At 39.3% G+C, this 19,801-nt stretch overlaps 1 protein-coding gene across 2 annotated transcripts in view; it reads left to right on the top strand.

Moving 5' to 3' along the window:
- Positions 1 to 19,801, top strand: part of elp1 (elongator acetyltransferase complex subunit 1) — a 97,944-nt gene that overhangs the window by 63,532 nt on the left and 14,611 nt on the right. For both annotated transcript variants that reach the window (XM_063049015.1, XM_063049014.1), the window contains exons 23-33: positions 929 to 1,060; positions 1,954 to 2,039; positions 2,977 to 3,125; positions 3,787 to 3,910; positions 11,138 to 11,235; positions 12,953 to 13,154; positions 13,805 to 13,866; positions 16,882 to 16,944; positions 17,559 to 17,619; positions 18,430 to 18,543; positions 18,644 to 18,755. In XM_063049015.1, the coding sequence (XP_062905085.1) occupies positions 929 to 1,060; positions 1,954 to 2,039; positions 2,977 to 3,125; positions 3,787 to 3,910; positions 11,138 to 11,235; positions 12,953 to 13,154; positions 13,805 to 13,866; positions 16,882 to 16,944; positions 17,559 to 17,619; positions 18,430 to 18,543; positions 18,644 to 18,755 (1,203 nt within the window). The remainder of the gene's footprint in view (positions 1 to 928; positions 1,061 to 1,953; positions 2,040 to 2,976; positions 3,126 to 3,786; positions 3,911 to 11,137; positions 11,236 to 12,952; positions 13,155 to 13,804; positions 13,867 to 16,881; positions 16,945 to 17,558; positions 17,620 to 18,429; positions 18,544 to 18,643; positions 18,756 to 19,801) is intronic.

Genomic DNA, 19,801 nt, shown 5'->3' with positions numbered 1-19,801 from the left:
TCAGAAGCATTACTCTCCTAAATTTCAGACTTGAAACATGTGCTTGTCAAAAGTAGCAGAGCTTAATCAAGGGTATTTGTAAAACCGGTCTGACAATGTGGGCTTTTGTTGACCATTACTTGTACTGTACTCCAGCCCTGCTTCTCTCCACACCTTTAATGTCTCCTCTTTCCTCAGAAATTTATAAGGATGTTGCTGTGACTTGAGGACCTAAGTTATAGGGAAAGGTTGGGTGGGTTAGGACTTTATTCTTTGGAGCATAGGAGAATGAGTTGAGATTTGTTAGAGGTATATAAAATTATAAGTGGTATAGACAAGGTAAATGTAAGCAGGCTTTTTCCACTGTGGTTCAGTGAGACTAGAGTTAGAGGTCATGGGTTAAGGGTGCAAGGTGAAATGTTTAAGCGGAACATGAGGGGATCTTCACTCGGATGATACTGAGAGTGTGGAATGAGCTACCAGCAGGTAGCTGCAGGTTTGATTTCAGCACTTAAGAGAAACTTGGTTCACTACATGGATGGGAGGGGTATGGAGAGCTTATAGTACAGGTGCAGGTCGATGAGGCTAGAAAGAATAATAGTTCAGCATGGACTAGATGGACTGAATGGGCTGTGTCTGAGCTGTAGTGCTCTGATGCTATGACTCGCTATCTCCCTGATCTTATCCCCATATATTCCAACCCTGAATGCTCTCCCCAGCCAAAACACATTTTCCCTAGGACAAATTCTGTCCTGAGATGTCAAGCATTCCCTGATATCACAAGAGGACATACTTCAAGTAGATCTCTTTCTGAACGATTTTATTTGTTCCTGACTATAAATTGTTTAAGTGTAAACTAATATCTTATAACTTTTTTTCAACATCTAAATCAAACTCAGGTTATCTTTAAATCTGATGATGGTTTATTGATGTACGTGCTCTTTTCCAGAGAGGAAGATGTCACAAAAACGATGTACCCATATGTCTCAAACTCATCTACTTCTGCACCTGAGAGTGGGAGTAAAGTGGACACAATCTGTGATGCATTGCGAACTGCAATGGAGAGAATAAACCCTCACAAGTGAGCAAGCATTTTGTGGCATCTTTTCAAATCGCTGGACATGCTCCTCCCACTGTCGAAAGGTTTACTGGTTGATAGGTTAATTGGTCATTGTAAATTGTCCCACGATTAGTCTAGGATTAAATTGGGAGATTGCTGGGTGGTGTGGCTCGAAGGGCTAGAAGGGCTTATTCCACACTGTATCTCAATAAATAAATAAAGCACTTAGGATAAATGAAATTCCTGAAGTACTTGCGCCATGGTAATGTAGCATTAAATTTATGTACAACAAAGTCCAACCAATTCCTTTTTTCTTACTATTTTCATTGAGGGATTAGATTTGGCCTAGACACATTGAAGAACTTTGCTGCTGTCATGTCCACTTCTGAAGTGGGTAGCATGCACAGGATAAGAACTGGGTTATTTAGGGAGTGAATCTTGATTTACTGAATACTCACTGCTTTCTAGAAGACTCAGTGGTGAGTCTTTAACAAAGTGATGAAACAACAGTCTAAATTGTGTGTGTGTTTGTCTCATAAATCTATGACCTTACTCCTGAGTGGAAACTTCCACCTGTGAGCCATTGGAATATTCAGCAGGTCAGGGAGCACTCTCAAAAAGAGAAACAGCTAACATTTCATGGACCCTCCATTAACACAGCCGGTTTTGATGCTGTCTGACCTGCTAAGTATTTACACCATTTTCTGTTTTTATATTAGATTTTAGCATCTGTTTGCCTTTCAAATTTGTCTGTTGAGCTGCAGCAGACATTGGAATGATAAAAGCCATTAGCTGATACATTTTAATTTCCACAGGTTATCCACATTTCCATGTTCTTACATACTTCAGAGTCACCTCTTCTTCAAAAAGAATTCCTATCTAAATTTACTTTCACTTTCTATTATTTTGTACAGGTACTGTTTGCCTATACTGACCTGCCATGTACGAAAGAGTGCTCCAGAACTGGAAACTGCTCTCCAGAAAGTCCATGAGCTCAGGGGTAATATATATGTCCTTCACTGAAATTGATAATCTCACTGTGTTGGAAGATGTCAACCACAACAGAAGGACCATTGTTTTTTCACATAGGAATAGGCTCAAGAGGCTAACTGACTTGCTTCCTTTTCTCTTTCTTCTCAACTCTTGTTACTTTGTAAAGAACATGCCCTTGAAGTGTGAAGAAATATAATATGACCGACCCGAGCTGCAGCAAAAAAATTCTTAGAGTAAAATCTGGATAATATATGCAGAGAAATGTAATTAATGAAAGATAGTTGCATAATTAGTTAAGGGCATACTGTCAGTCAGTGAGCTAAACCAGATTATCAGTCAATTACGCTCTCCCTCATTCAGAAAACACACTGTAACCTCGGAACCTGTGCTGATAACATATACACTTGTTCTTCCCAAATAATAAGCCAAAACTGGGAGTTACCCTAGCGGAAAGTGTCTCTGATTTGCTAACAAAATAATATTAACACTTGTTATTCTTAATTTCCACAATAAAAACAGATGTTTAGAGCTGACTATTCCATTTAAATGTGTCGTCCTTCAACCCTTGTACAAATCCAACTTCCCCCTAAATATTAGTCCAGGTTAATCAGCTGAACAGTGTTACAGAGTTTCACATAATGACTATTCTTTGGGTTAAAATGTTTTCCCTGCAGTCCCATTGGTTTGTTAATTCCATATTATATTGGTAGCCAAGTTGATGCTACGATAACATCACAAGCATTCCACTTTCTCTTTGTTGAGGGGGACGTTCTCTCATGCTATTACTATTAATACCAGAACAAAAGCCGTATCATTCTTCAGTAAGTGCACAGCATCTCTTGACAAATAGCAGGATACACCAAAGAGAACTCACTGTTAAATTAAAATGAAGATGCTCTTTTGTTCTTGCTGTAAGCATTGTTTTTAATTTTTATACATTGCAGTGAATCCTCCAAGTGACCCTGAGGCAGTCAGTACTGAGGAAGCCCTGAAATATCTCCTCTTCCTAGTAGATGTTAATGAACTATATGACCATGCACTGGGTACTTATGACTTCGAACTGGTGATGATGGTAGCAGAAAAATCACAAAAGGTTTGCAATTTTCTCCCATTTTTGTGCAGAATTTAATTTTTTAACTAAGCTTTGCCAGTTGCTGTAGAGCAAAGTACAACCATAGTCAATGAAACAGAAAGTAAAGCAAAACTGAATGAAATAATATTTTTAAATAAAGCTAAAATTGGAAAATCTGTAGATTGGAGATTTTATTGTGAAGTGGGAAGAATGGTCGAAATCCATAAAAAGATTCACTGGAGTCAAGTAGTTGGATGGTTTTTGATAAAGACCCAGTTCTTTAGTGGAATTTTGCGGACATGGTTATTTCTCTGCTTCCTCAAAGTGGAGAATCGTTGATGTCAGCTGATTCCTCAACTTGAAACAGAGAGAGTACCACTGAAGGAATGGCTCTTTTATTTTCCTGACTTTGCTGAAGACTGGGCAGTAGCAACTTCAGCATTATTATTATTGGATAAGTGAGCCTGGTGGCTCAGGAGAAGAGAGTGGTTGGATGGATAAAGGAATGTGGCAACTTGGGGAAAGGGCAAGAGGAGAAGTAAAGAAATGAGGTGACTAGGAGAAAGTGGGCTAGAAGATGGCTGGTTTTAAAAAAAAATGTTACATTAGCATCAGATTGGATTAGATTTTGAAATTGATTTTACATGTTCATCATTGTGCACTTGTTACTTTATTGTTTTAGGATCCAAAGGAATATCTACCATTTTTGAACAAATTAAAGAAAATGGAGGCTAATTACCAGCGATATACCATTGATAAATGTTTGAAGCGTTACAAAAAAGCTGTCAAGCACCTAAGTAAATGTGGTAAGTTTGGTTCCAGAAGTGCTTTGAGATTTGAGGGGAAGGCCATTCATTCCAGAAGTTATACATCCAAAGGACAAAAGGTGCATGTTATACAGGCTTGTGTGCAAGGAATTTATCAATGTGTATTATTTGTGCTTGTGTCCATGCTTATGTATGTAATGCAGGTGGAAGAGATGACTGATTTGCAAAACCTCCAGGTTTTCTGTTCCATGGGAATTTTTAAAATTTTTTTTAGGGACTCCTTTGGAAATGTGATCTCAGCACTCCTCCAGTTCTGACATGTTGCATCTCTAGACAAAATCATTCTTAACAACTCATAGCTTGCTTTTTGTTCACCAAAATATTGTAACTATTTTCTTAATTTCAATAAGGTACAAGGTTGCATGTTTGCAGTATTGTGAATCACTGTCAGGCCAGTTAATGTATTGTGTTGTGTGCAGTTATCTTGGTAACTGGCACTGACTTACATTCTTTATTGTTCAGTCGTGGTAATTTGCATTTAATGTCCCCCTTTAATGAGTGGAATGTCCCAAAAAGTTCCGCATTTTCATTTCAAGTCATGCAAGGAGATATTAGGATAAGGTCAGAGTAAGGATACGTCCACACTATGCCGGATAATTTTGAAAACGAAGCTTTTTCTCTTCGTTTTGACCTTCTGTCCACACTGAAATGGCGTTTTCATCCCCCGAAAACGGAGATTTTCAGAAACGGTCTCCAGAGTGAATAAATGTGAAAATGCCTAATATCCGTTGTAGTGTATACGGGGTAAACGGAGAGATTTTAAAACGCTGTCATGACAACACCAGGACAACAATGCTTTTTCTGCTTCTGCTTGGTACTGCGCAAGCTGTTATAACGCGCAGTCGGTGTGAACGGTGTGAGAGTTAAATTGTAAAGTGAGCTTTTTTGACTATTCAAAAACGCTGTCATGACGTGCCGGAACAGATGTTCATTGTTTTCTTGAATGCAACCACCTAACAATTTCAGAACCGATGGCAACGAGACTGAAGCCAGAAGGGGTAGAAATGTACTCACCAAATACTTTGACCCATAGCTTACTGAATAAATAAGTATACTCACTTTGCCCTGTTTTCTGTCCTTGCTTGTATGAAGGTGGTTCACCTACTTTTGCAGGTACTTCTCTGACAATAGATGTGTAACAGCCTAATGTAACATTGTATGGAAATACAAGATAACACTGATGCAGACGTTTTATACATTTAACAAGGTGCTTTATTAATGCAACAGAGTTAGTCAGTTTTTCAATGTTCGTCGTCAGCTGGGTCATACTGTCTGTGAACTCCCTGTCGGTTGCCTCCATACGCTCCAGTATTTGGTTTTTTTTAGTTTTAAGTCCTCCTGCGCGAGAGCCAAGAGCAATTCCTTTGAAGTTTTTCTAGTCTGTAACTGGACAAACATGCACCAAGTATACCGTTTCCTCTTCGCTTGTTTTCTGTGTGTCCTGCGCATGCCCAGTAGGAGGAGATTCGCCCAAATATCCGTCTATTGTGGACAGAGATATTTTGAAAAACACTTAGTGTGGACGTCTGTCGTTTTTACTCGAAACCGGCGTTTTCGGAATTATCCGGCGTGGTGTGAACGTAGCCTAATGCGTGTCATGAAAGCCATAGTTTTAATGAGCATCATAAGTCATAAATTGACTGAGACATTGGGGGGGAACTCTCTAGCTCCAGTCCTTCATGGTTGAGGAGGTTTTAAGTGATGGAGTGATTTAAGTTTGAGATGAGCGAGAAGTCTCAGGGAACAGCACAGGCCTTGGCAGGTTTTTGAGCCAGGTGGTCACAGATATGGAGAAACTATTCTGACTTTGGAAGAAAATACAGAAGCCTCAGTACCCACACCATCAGGTTCAGGAACAATTTCTCCTTAACCATCAGGCTCTTAAACTAGAGGAGCTAACTTTACTCAACCCATCACTGAATTCTTCCCACAACCTATGGACTCACTTTCAAGGAATCTTTATCTCATGTCCTCAATATTTATTGTTTTTTTTCTCTTTTGTATTTGAAGTTTATTGTCCTTTGCACATTGGTTGTTTGTCTGTCCTGCTGGTTGCAGTCTTTCGTTTTCTTGCCTGCCTACACAGTAAACCCAAGAAACACAATATAATCAATGAATCTAGGATGACATATGTATATTGATAATACATTTTCTTTGAACCTTGAACTTTGAAATGATAAGAATTTTAGAATTGGCAAACAATGCTGTATGTAGGTCAGTGAGCTCAGGGGTATTGTTTGTAGAATTAGTGTCCATTACGATGCAGCCTAAAAAGTTTTGGATAAACTCAGGTTTATGGAGGTTGGGGAGGCTGGCCAACTGAGCAAAGATGTAGTCAAGTGTAGAGGCAACTAGAGATGAAGTGAGGGCATGGGGGGCGGCAGTGGGCAACACTACCAAGCTGGAAATTAGTGTTCTTTTGGTTGGGAAAATATGGGATCAGACACTACTGAATTTCACCCAGGATACCATGTTTAGAAACGGCCTGGTTGAGCATCAGGCAGTGCCTAGTGAGAGGGATGTTTTAACAGCTAGAGAAGAAAGTTTGTGCAGTGACCCTGAAGATACATTTTATCTTCTCAATATATGCTGAAAAAAGTTTCTGCTCTTGCCATACTGTAGTTCAGGAAATTAGAGATGGTGGGCCACCAGCAGAGATGAAAGTGGGATAGAATCAGGTTTTGCCAGGGCTCATGGAAAACCTGGCATTTCTGTGTGCTGTCCCTGAGGAAGAGAATATAAATGCTAAATAGAAGGGAAAGAAAATCATAGGACCATAAGACAAAGGAGCAGAAGTCGGCCATTCAGCCCATCGAGTCTGCTCCGCCATTTTATCATGAGCTGATCCATTCTCCCATTTAGTCCCACTCCCCCGCCTTCTCACCATAACCTTTGATGCCCTGGCTACTCAGATACCTATCAATCTCTGCCTTAAATACACCTAATGACTTGGCCTCCACTGCTGCCCATGGCAACAAATTCCATAGATTCACCACCCTCTGACTAAAAAAATTTCTTCGCATTTCTGTTCTGAATGGGCGCCCTTCAATCCTTAAGTCATGCCCTCTCCTACTAGACTCCCCCATCATGGGAAACAACTTTGCCACATCCACTTTGTCCATGCCTTTCAACATTCGAAATGTTTTTATGAGGTCTCCCCTCATTCTTCTAAACTCCAAGGAACACAGTCCAAGAGCAGACAAATGTTCCTCATATGTTAACCCTCTCATTCCCGGAATCATTCTAGTGAATCTTCTCTGTACCCTGTCCAACGTCAGCACATCCTTTCTTAAATAAGGAGACCAAAACTGCCCACAGTACTCCAAGTGAGGTCTCACCAGCGCCTTATAGAGCCTCAACATCACATCCCTGCTCCTATACTCTATTCCTCTAGAAATGAATGCCGACATTGCATTCGCCTTCTTCACTACTGACTCAACCTGGAGGTTAACGTTAGGGGTATCTTGTACGAGGACTCCCAAGTCCCGTTGCATCTCAGAATTTTGAATTCTCTCCCCATTCAAATAATAGTCTGCCCATTTATTTCTTCTGCCAAAGCGCATAACCATACACTTTCCAACATTGTATTTCATTTGCCACTTCTTTGCCCATTCTTCCAATCTATCCAAGTCTCTCTGCAGACTCTCCGTTTCCTCAGCACAACTGACCCCTCCACCTATCTTCGTATCGTCAGCAAACTTAGCCACAAAGCCATCTATTCCATAATCCAAATCGTTGATGTACAATGTAAAAAGAAGCAGCCCCAACACGGACCCCTGTGGAACACCACTAGTAACTGGCAGCCAACCAGAATGGGATCCCTTTATTCCCACTCTCTGTTTCCTGCCAATCAGCCAATGCTCTATCCACGTATGTAACTTCCCTGTAATTCCATGGGCTCTTATCTTGTTTAGCAGCCTCATGTGCAGCACCTTGTCAAAGGCCTTCTGAAAATCCAAATACACAACATCCACTGCATCTCCCTTGTCTAGCCAACTTGTAATTTCCTCCAAAAATTGTAATAGGATAGATCCCTGACTGTTAGTGTTGACTAGATGGGAATGGAAGGGTCTAGATCAGGGGTCCCCAAACCTTTTTGCACCACGGACAGGTTTAATATTGACAATATTCTTGCAGACCAGCCGGCAGGGGTGGGGGTGTTAATCACGACCGGAATATAGGTGATTAGTCAACTATAAGTCACTTATGAGTGGCTAATACACTCAGTTTCATTTCTAAAAGGGTTTATCTAACAAATTTAATATTAAACACACAGCGCATATTTTTCTCGCATGAATATAGCGATAAGTCAATTATTAGTCACTTATAAGTCGATAGCATCATATCATTTTAAGTAACATTTGGTTATTGAACACACCGCACATTTTCCTCATATGAACATATAAAATCATTAAAACACACCAATATCGCTGAATCAGTGGGAGCCCTGGGCTTGTTTCCCGGCAACAAGACGGTCCCATCGAGGGGTGATGGGAGACAGCGATACACGAAGGGCGTTCCTTATGTCCAGTCTATTCCGCAATTTAGTTTTCATTGCGTTCATTGCAGAAAACCCTGCTTCGCAGAGATAAGATGTTGGAAATGGAAGCAATGTTTTCAGTGCTTTTGTGGCTATCTCAGGATATTCAGCCTTGACTTTGATCCAGAATGCCAGCAGAGATATTATGTCAAACATACTTTTCAGCCCACCGTCACTTGCAAGCTTGAGGAGTTGATCTTCTTCCTGCGCTGACATGGATGATTCACCGGGGACATTCAGAAATGGGTCAGGGACCCATTCCCTTGCACGTCTTGGGTCATTTGTGGTTGGGAAGTAACGCTCAAATTCTGTCGGACAGCGAAGATAGGTGATCGCACACCAGCTGTAAGAAGGACGGTGCAGCCTCAGTCTCTCCCAAAATCCCAGCTAATGTTGGGAACATGTCAGATATGTCCCTGTCCACTCACCGTCCCCACAGTTCCAGTTTGGATTTGAAAGCAGACACTTTATCTGCCAACTTGAAGACAGTTGTTATTCTCTCCTGAAGTGACAAATTGAGTTCATTGAGCAGGTTGAAGACGTCACACAGATAAGTTTTGCTATCCACTCCTCGTCACTGAAGTGTGCTGCCAGTGGTGACTTTTTTCCTGAAAGAAATCTCTGTAGCTGCTCTCTTAACTCAAAAACCCTGGCCAGGGCTCTCCCCCTTGATAGCCACTGGACTTCGGTGCTTGGACTCAAGGTGCCGAAGCAGTTTTGAGGGCTTCATTGCCTCATTAGACAGCTTGTCTCCACATATCACACACGGGGGGCTTGGAACGTGTGAGTCACTGGTCACAATAAAACCATATTTTATGTACAACTCGTCGTATTTTCTGTTGAAGGAAGCTTTCTTTTTTTTTGCAGTTTCGGCCTCAGCTTTCTCTGCATTATCATCATCCTTAGGCTTTTTATGTCCCCTACCACCTCTTCCAAAGAAACTCTCAAGCGATGTTTGTTTTTTACTCATCGAGTAGTTGTAAGTTAATGACCAACTAATGACCTCGCGTGCGTTCAAGTTCAACAGTGGGCATGACAGGGAATGAGGAAAGGTGCAACTGACTCATATCGTTTTATATCGCCAAATTATATTTCCTCGCGGCCCGGTGGTTGGGGACCACTGGTCTAGATGATGAAGTTAATGGTGTAGGTGGTGTCATAACAATGGCTGCAGACAAGTTGAAGGGGTGGATAGGGTATTTTGGTTTTCTGGCAATCACGTGGAATGTTTAGATTTGTTGTGCTCTAATGGGAACAGAAACCTATTAGAGGGATTCAAAATGGAATAGTGCGAATTAGTATTCAGTGGGCTTTTAAACCATGTTATTAATAATGCTGTTGAAAAGGCCTACTAAATACTCTCCTGTATTAGTTGAGATGTAACAACAGAAGTTAAGCTAATATTGTAAACAAACTGAATACGTGTACAGGTTGGTCACCATGTTATGTAAAAGATGTAATTGTAGATTAATTAGTAAATTGTAGCTACAAGGAAGAGTTGGATTGGCTGGTGTTTTTTGGAACAGAGGAGGCAGGGTGGAGACTGAAATGTATAAGTAGTCACAGCGAGAACAGCGTGGAAACAGCCCCTTTAGCTTACTGTGTTCAAATTGATCATTTACACTAATCTTACATCAATCCCACATTTATTCTCCCCACATTCTCATCCACATTACCTCAATTCTACTATTCACTTAAAAGTAAGAGCCTAGGTAAAGTAAATAGAAAAGACACATTTTCCATAGCAGAGTGGTTTAAAAGAGGAAAAAAATCAAGCAACATAGAAATTTAGTAAAAAGATAAGGAACACTTTTTTCACCCCAGTTGTGGAGCTCACTCCTTGAAAGTGTTGTACAGGTAGAAACCCTGAGCACATTTAAGCTATACTTAAATGTGTACTAAAAGAACAGTGACCTGCAGGGTTGTGGACCAACTGTTTTGCTGAAAGGTGGGATTAGACTGGAGAGCTGTTGTTTACCAGCAGGGACATTGTCTGTGTGGTTAGAAAAATATCTGTTTTATTCAAACAATATGGAGATGAAAGATATTTGCTTTTGAGGGTGTAAAAAGGGGATGATTTTTATTATGTGTAATGGTCAGTTTGATGGAGATGGGAGTAATATGAGATTATTTTCTTTTGAATCAAGTAGCAACAGTTTTTTAGTATCTGGAATACTGAAATCAGACTTGAAATTTACATTGTTTATCACCCTCCATTTTAATATTTGGATCTGGGTTATTATAGCAGTTAGAGGGGAAATGTCTTTGGTTACTGGTTCCCGTTGGACCGGACGTTAACAGGACTGGAAGTGGAAGCAATGAGTAAAACCTAGTACCGTAACATACATTTAATGTAAAATTATGATGGAACAAATACAGTCGCTATACTGTGCATTTATTTGGAAATTCTAGATAAAAGTATGTTTAAATACTTTGAATGAGTAGGGGCTAAAGTTGGTAGAACTCGTGTGCTGTTGGATTTGACAAGGTAGGTGCATTTGTTTATCTGTCAGCCCTCATGGGAACACCTCTCATGCCTTTGAATTATTACATATGGAAGGAATACTATCAGTAACGTAACAACATTTTAATTCTCGAAGTATGCTTTGATGTGATGTGGGTGTAGCACTGTATTGCTCCATCAGTCTGATGTCAGTTTCTTTCAGGTCGTCAGCATTTCTCTGAGCTTCTAAACTTGGTAAAGGACCAAAAGATGTACAGTGATGCCTTAAAATTATTCCCGGCAAACAGCCAAGAATACAAGGTATATATTCAAGCTGGTGCCTATTTGCACTAATCAACCAAATCAGAATTCAGAATTAGAATCTGGTTTATTATCACTGACATATGTTATGAAGTTCGTTGTTTTGTGGCAGCAGTGCAATGTAATAGCCAAAAATTACTATAAGTTACAATAAGAAATATTTGTAAATAAATAGTGCAGAAGAGTGAGACAGTATTTATGGGTTCATGAACTGTTTAGAAATTTGACAGTGGAGGGGAAGATACTTTACCTAAAACATTAAGTGTGTCCAAGTTCCCGTACCACTTCCTTAATGGTAGTAATATGAAGAGTCTATGTCCTGGGTGGCAAGGGTCCTTCATGATGGATGCCACCTTCTTGAGGCATTGCCTTTTGAAGATGCCCTTGATGGGGAGGCTAGTGCCCATGATGGAGCTGGCTGAGTTTACAGCCCTCTGCAGTATTTTCAATCATGTGCTTTGGCACCTCCATATCAGACAGCGATTCAACCAGTTGCAGTACTCTCCTGTTACAGCTGTAGAAATTTGCTGGAGTCTTTGGTATCGCACCAAATCTCCTCAATCTCCTAAAGAAATATAGCTGTTGGCATGTATTCTTCATAATTTCATCAATACGTTGGGCCCAGGACAGACCTTCAGAGATGTTGACTTGCCGGTCCTGATCTCTCAGTGAGGACTGGTGTGGGTGTGTGTGTTCTCCTGACTCCTCCTTCCTGAAGTCCACAATTAATTCCTTGGTCTTACTGACATCAGTGCAAAGTTGTTGTTACAACACCTCTCAACCAGCTGATCTATCTCTCTCCTGCATGCCTCTCCATTACCATCTGATATCCTACCAGCAGCAGATGTATCATCAGTGAATTTATAGATGGCGTAGGAGCGGTGGCTCTATCATAAAAAGCATTTTTAAAATTTATGTTAATTATGTCTAAAAGGTTTGTTTTGTAGATAATGGTGAGAGTGCAGATAACAAATGTAAGAATAAATACCAATTAAGCATAGAGAATAGATTATGCTTTTTTTCACAACATGCCTTTCAAAATCAGTCCGAGAAATATCAAAGTATGTTTTATCTCTCAGTTTGGATTGAACGAGGCCTTTTATTCTTTTAGGAATAAGACCTAAAGATTAAAACAGGTTGACACTGTTGAACAGATTGATGCAGAAGGAATGAAGTCCCGCAAATGGGAAAATTCAAACTGAAGAGCTGTAAATGCAAAGCAGCTACTAATAATTGCAGTGAAGAAATCAGTGGTTCTGAGCTCGCCACCACACAAATAGCTATAAGAAGAAAATGAATTGAGAGAGGAAAAACATAGAAAAGACATCTGAAAAGGCTGAACTGAGGTGGATAGAGAAAGGAGAATTGTGTGAAGCATAAACACCATTCCAAAAAAGTTAATAATCAAACGCATCAATAACACAGAAAACACAAATGAAGCAGTGTAGGGGTTAAACAGGCAAAACAAATAACTAAAGTGTACTGCAGAGCCTAATTATATTTTGGTCTGTTCACTAATGTTTAACCTAGAGAAAGTGAAAATAAATTGTTCAGATTTTGAAAGGGTTTGTTAAAATACTATTAAAGTTTAGATAACAGTGAATGGCTTGCTTTGTGCTGTTTATTGTATGGGACACATTGGAAATGAATTGTAGTAAGCCAGCAGTAATCCATAATGTTATCCCTGATGCTGGTTTTTGTTGTTTTTTTATTTCAGGACATCAGTGTTGTGTTTGGCGAGTACCTCACCGAGAAGCAATACTTTGAGCAAGCAGGGCTGATCTTCACACGATCTGGGGAATGTGAAAAGGCTCTGAATGCTTTCCTGCAATGCTGCAATTGGCAGCAGGCTCTTTGCATGGCTGCTCAGCTCCACTATACTGATGACAAAATGATTAGCATAGCACGCACCATATCAGGTAAGGACTAGAAAATCTTCCATGAGGATTTTTTTTAAAGAGTATCATACTGATAAGACAGGTTTGCTTTTGAGCTGTTTCACCAGTTTAATCTTGCATGATTTCGTTTCCATTCATATGTTTTGCCCAACAAAGACTGACACAACATAATTTATTAAATTTTCGTCAGACCAGCAGCAGCATTGACGGTAGTTTTTTGGGGAGCGAGCTCCATATTTCCAGATGGTATGCAGCCACTTGTTGCTGTACTTTTTTTTATCCTGTATACAATTTACTCTATATCATACGAGCAAGGAATTTCATTGCACTCTGGTGTATATGACAATAAACTACTCTGAGTCTGAATCTGCTTTTGGGCATCACACGTGAATGACTTGGTTCCTAAGTTTCAGCCTCTTCCAATAAAAGCTTGGCTGCACCTTGCTACCAAACTAGCTGTTGTGTCAAAGTGTGTCGCTGTTACACCAGTGCAGTTCTGAGACTGAATTGAAGCCCATTATTTATCCACTGAGAGGCTTCTGCTCTGCAACTGACTAAATAAAATTACTACCAGCTATTTTAAAATGTGGAGAAATATTTCATCAAATATTACTGACATTCCTCACTCTGAAAAGTTGAAAGTTAGAGAAAAAAAATCTGGTGTTTTCTAGGGCGATTGAAGGAACAGCGGAGGTATTCTGAGGCAGCCTTAATTCTGGAACAGTATGCTCAGGTAAATGTACCTCTGATTTTCTAGCATGGTACTCAATTTCAGCAGCCCCCAGTGACTACTCTGCTTAAATATTATCGGACTGCAGAAATGATGACTTAAATGTTAAACTTACTATTGGACATCCTTCAGCTAATCTGAAGTTTAGTTATTCCCATTTTGTCCAGGTAATGTTTCCCAAATAAATATGGAAAGAAAATGACCAGGCATACTATACAAGAGTTTTAGTTTGATAGATATAATCTGTGTTATTGTAAGTCTTTAAGTATGGGGTCACAGATACCAGAGAGAGGTGGGTGAGCCTCTACATGTGTGCAATTGTTGACATTTTCAATCTGTTTTTCAGCAGGCATAATAGTTTACCTTGTGCATTATATTAGGCAGGGTTTGCACTTTATTTTTATAACTAGATATTATTTGAATTGTATTTTACATATATTGCATTTTTCCCAGTATATGTAACATTGTAACACATCTGCTTGTTTCAAGAACCACTATTTTTAGCTTTCATTTCTACTCAAATTTAATTGACTTTTTGCTGTAATAGAATTTTTTCAAAAGCCAAAATTTGCAGATATTTTGAAAGTTAATGTGCTTGAGAAAGGATTCTTTAATTTACTTAAGAGTGATAAGCTAATATAGTTTGATTAAAACAGTTAATATGTTTATCATAAAATAACCATGTTTGGGCAAATTATCTGAATCATGTCTGTGATTAACCTGATATTACATGTGTTACGTACCCCGTAACTGGGTTGCCAAAGCAGCAGAAATGGAACGCTTGTTGGAGTCTGTGATTACTAGGAACTAATAACGTTTTATTAAAGAAATAAGTAATACAGTACACTAATCGCAAGGATATAAATGTAACAGGTTAGCAATGATAAAACACACATATACACAGAGATAAAGTAATAGGAATCAACCAAGCTGTATCGCAGTCTAGGGGTAAAATGATCAGTCTTAAGTGAAGCAGAGTTCAGTTCAGTTTAGTGCAGTTCGAAGTAATCGCTGTTGTTGTACCATTGGGGAGAGAGAGAGAGAGAGAGAGAGAGATGCAGTTGGTTTCAGGCAAACCTTTCGATGCCTTCTGATCCCGCTGTGGTCACCGACTGTGACCTCTCCATTCCGGATACGATCGTTCTTCTGTGGTGAACCCGGCACCCAGGCAAGGGCGGACACACACCCCAAGTTCCCACCGATCGTACCTTTACACCCTGTGAGCCTCTAACCGATTTCCGTGAACCGGTCCTCCAAACTCCCACCAACTTGTGGGGGCATACTGCTCTTTCCAGGGTCTCGTGGCATGTCGTACCTTAGCAAACCTGCTCTTTTTATCCCCCTGCTGGGGTATCACATGTCCATCAAACTTCAAACAGTTCAGGTTCAAAGCAAACGGACTGTCAATATCTGAATTGTGTTTCTTTCTCGTTAATCTCTTTCTTCTCTCATATTAGCATTTTGAATGTTTCTCCATTGTCTTCCGTTATCTCTGTCATTAGCATCATCCGTCCGGTAGCTCTGCTTGGCGTCACACATGACACATGGCAGTAAATGACATTAAGATGCCAAACAGAACTTTGTATTGTAATTGTGTTAATATTCATTTTCAAAATAAATTTAAAATATTTTTGCTTAATTATATTCTTGGCCCAAGAGATCCACCTGAAATGTTACTCATGGTGAGTTAGTTACTTGTCTATTTCTAGGAATGATATTTTCTAAATTGATGCACGATTGTAAAATCTCTACTTCAGTAGGAGAGAATTGCTGCTTGACAATCTCTGATCAGTCTTCCTCATTGGCCAGTGTATGATCAATTGTATTGGAAGCAAAAGACAGCTAAACAGAAACACCTGGCCAAAATAAACCTAGCATATGTGATGCAACATGTATTAAATGAAAATACTGAAAACGAAAAATGTAAGAGATGAAATTTCTCTAAAATTGTGCAGGCTCAGTCAGGTTTTCCTAAGTTTAGAACGGAGATGGAGGACAGGACAGCTTTATTTATATTTTGGAAATTTTTGATTGATGAATGGTCTGGGATGCAGGCACATAACTAGGTTTTTATCTGAAGTCATTTGCTCATGTAAGCTGTGCTGAAACTGGTAGTAAACATGGGTTTGTGACTGGAACTTTGTGTGCTTTCCTATGTGCCTCTGAACTAATTACTGTGACTATGTAGGAAAGAGCAAACCAGCAGCTGACTACTGAAGCTTATTGTGATCTTTATCTGATTAGTGTTTGCAATACTCTTACCACAGTTTTCCACTGTAATAGAGCAAAAGCAGGCAGAGGGATGGGGAAGTTTGTCTTGCTCACACCAGCATGCTTGGATAGTTAAAATAAACAGATGGTGTTTTGGGTTTCATTTAGAAAGCTGATGATCATCCACTATGCTAGAAGTTTAGTAGAACATCTTTAGAGAACAGCAGTTAGACTGCAGCTTTGAAACATTGCTGGCATTTCTACGCACCACCTTTGGGAGCCTCTCAGGCCTTAGAAAAGATGTAGAGGTGATTTACTTGAATGGTACCTGGATGAAAGACATTGTTTGTACTGTGAGATTTATTTTACTTGGAGGAGAAGAAGCTCATGGAGAGGAATGATAGTGACCAAATATTATAAAGAGCTTTGATGGGCTACTTTGGGTAGTATGGTAGAATTAATTCAGTGATTCCATGCTGACTTTCACACTTGGAATAAGTCAAATCCGGATCCTGAAGAGTTTTCTCAGTTGGTTTCCAAAGATATAGGTGTGCTGGCATGTCAGTATTGAATGGAGAATGAGGGAAAACAATAGAGTTCATTTGTTTGTTTTAGACAAGTTTTTTGTAGCTGTTTAAAATATAAATAACACACATTTAGAAAATATCCTATTTCTGATCTGCGCTAATTTTTCACTGTTCTTTCCCAAAGGATGACAGTGTCCACTGCTTCATATGCTCATTGCAACCTTTAGAACTTTGTGTCTATTTAGATGTCCATGAGAACTTATGATATTTCTCACTGCAGGACTATGAAGAAGCCATTACATCATTTTTAGAAGGATGTGCCTGGGAAGAGTCATTAAGACTGGTAATGTTTTTAAATAATGTCAATTCATTCAAGTAGAGCTCACTAATTTATATTTTTGTTTACAATTTCCTCAATTAATTTGTTGTATCAACTTCTAGAAATAAGGATATATTACTTATAAAACCTCGTTCCCATTTTGTGTTCCCCTAATCACCCCAATGTGCTGGAATATGGCCGCACCCTATCCCCACCCCACCCCAGCTTGTTTGTTATTTGGTTAGTCAGCCAAAGCTTTTATAATTCTTCTGGAGTAAACTTAGTATTCCGCAGCCGCTCAATAACCATGGTCTTTGCAAATTTTACCAGCTGTATACAGTCTCTAATTTTTAACATCTGTGTGCAAATATTTTGCTCTAATTTTGTACTTTTGCTTCAGTGTTGTGTATAAAAACTAATGTTTAAATAACGCCTTTTGCACCCCTGGGAAATCCCAAGCCTATGAAGTATTTTTGAAGAGCAGGTGCTTTTATACTGTAGGAAATGGCCACAAATCTATGCCCAGCAGGCTCCCACAAAAAGCAAAGTTACAAAGTTTTTAATGATGTTGACTGAGCAACAAATACTACCACAACCATTAAAATATATAACAAAACAAATGTCTCCAATTTTCCTAGATTTATAAGTACAACAGGACTGATATTTTGGAAACAAACCTGAAACCTTCCATATTGGAAGGTAGGTGATATATTTTTCATCCTTTGCTGAATGCTTCGCTGGTGGTGTTTTCTGGTTCAGACTAACATTATCGTTTTTGAATGTCATTCCTCATGGGTACCACATCTCTCCGTTGATGACCAAGATGTTGTTAAATTTATGTATTTATATTTATAAGATAAATCAAGATTATATTTAAGGTATTTTTCTGCTTTTAATGTTTTGGTTCGGTCTTGGGGATATATTTTCAGTTTTTATTAGTGTTGAGTTAAAATAATTTATTTTGGCTATTAAAATAAAATTTCTGTCAGCCCCAGGACTCCTAGGCTCTTTGATTGCACATGCGTGGGAATTGGAGCAAGTCTAGCGCAGTATGTTGAAAGCAGATTTTAACACCAGAAGTGTTCCTGGCAGTCATAAATCATGAGCGAGAATGCTGATTTTGGTTTGCTTTACCTTCCAGTTAATTTGGAGGACTTGCAGAGATAGCATATGGTTTTTCTGCAGTGTCTCGAGGACCCTACAGTAGGTAGACAAGTGTCAGGGGCAGATAAGAAGACAAGGCTGCTTCATAGACTATGATTTTTGTACCTGGACTGAAGTTCGGATCTTCATCTAGTGTTTGAAGTTACTACTTATTGCCAACATAGATGGTGGGGTGATGGGAATATAATCTAGCAAGGCATTAAGGATGCTTTTTCACATCTTGTCGGTTAAAACCAAAACAAAATTCAAACTACATCAGATGTGTTGTAAGATAGCATCTAACTGAAATAAGGAGCCTCACAGTACAAATAATGAATGTTATTCTGCTTTTTATTCTCAATCTAGCCTATAATAACCAGGTGGCATTCCTCGATTCTCAAAAAACATTATTTATTCGTCATAAATCTCGCCTCAAAATTGTACGGGAAATGAAACTGAAAGCACAAGAAGGATTGTTAGGTAAATTTGCACCATCCACCTCAGGGTTGTTATTTTCAAGAATGATGCAGTATTGATGTTGCAGAATGATGCAGAAGAAATTTCTCTTAAATTTCCTTAGATGAGGAAATGGCTGATGGCCCAGATTCTGATCTGTATTCAGAAAGAAGCAGTTTGTGGTCAGCGGGTGGAATGAGCTCCAAATATTCACACAGTAACTCCAGGATATCAGCGTAAGTTGTTAGTTAACATTCCCATAAGATTCCATTCCTGTACCAGTTTGTCCCAACCTGGATACACAACTAAAGCTGCACAAGTTGGGGTTTTGGAATTTAAAACAAATTAGTTTTGTGACAAACCTCGCATTGTCTGTAGCCTAACATACTAAGTGAAAAGAGATGTTGGGTTTCTGCAAAGTGGTGATTTATCAGAGACTTGTGATTATGACCTTGCATTTCATTGGGCATTCCAACTACTTTGCAGCCTCAAGGCTGTCAAATTAAGCAGTATTGATTCAAGGAAAAGCATTGATCGTTTTTCAAACAATAATCCCATAAACAGCAATGTAGTAATAACCAATAATCTAGTATTTGCTTGGGGATAAACATTGGCCACTGGAGAAAACTCCCACTCCCTTCAACTAATGACAGTTGTGTATGAAGAACCTCTGAAGAATGGGACTCTTCAAGTACTGCACTGAAAGAGTTGGTCTGAATCTCAAAATGCTGTCTTGGAGGTGGGAATTGAATTTGTGACATTCTGATCAGAGGCAGGAGTCCATGATGGACACCTTGGTGTGGAAGTAAGGGGGTGAGGAAGAAGTACGAAATTACACCAGGTGTTGAACATCTGAAATATCAACTCTCCTCTTCCCTCCACTGATGCTGCCTGACCCAGTGAATTCCTCCAGCATCTTGTTTGTTGCTGCAGATTCCAGCATCTGTGGTCTCTAAACGAAAAGTTTCCTGTATTGTAAATTCTCATTTGCAGTTGCCTTCTGTTGAAGATGTATTGTCAAGTATCTGCTTGTATTTGGAGTCTTTTTGGTGACTAAAGATACTGCACATTCGACGTTCAAGACTGCAAAGTAACAATACCACATCAACCGTTTTTGTATGTCTGCATTACAAATTTAATCAAATTCTTAACCACAGCATAGTGATGACTATGAGTTGGTGGGTTTGACATAGCATTAGGTCCAACGTTTATAGATAGCTGCATTTGGTAATTTAATTGCCGCTTTTAAAGGCCTCTAAAAATGAAAAGGGTGTTTGCTTAT

Source organism: Mobula hypostoma, chromosome 5 (genome assembly GCF_963921235.1).
Source record: "Mobula hypostoma chromosome 5, sMobHyp1.1, whole genome shotgun sequence".
Classification (NCBI taxonomy): Eukaryota; Metazoa; Chordata; class Chondrichthyes; order Myliobatiformes; family Myliobatidae; genus Mobula; species Mobula hypostoma.
This window is presented reverse-complemented; position numbering and strand designations above follow the sequence as displayed.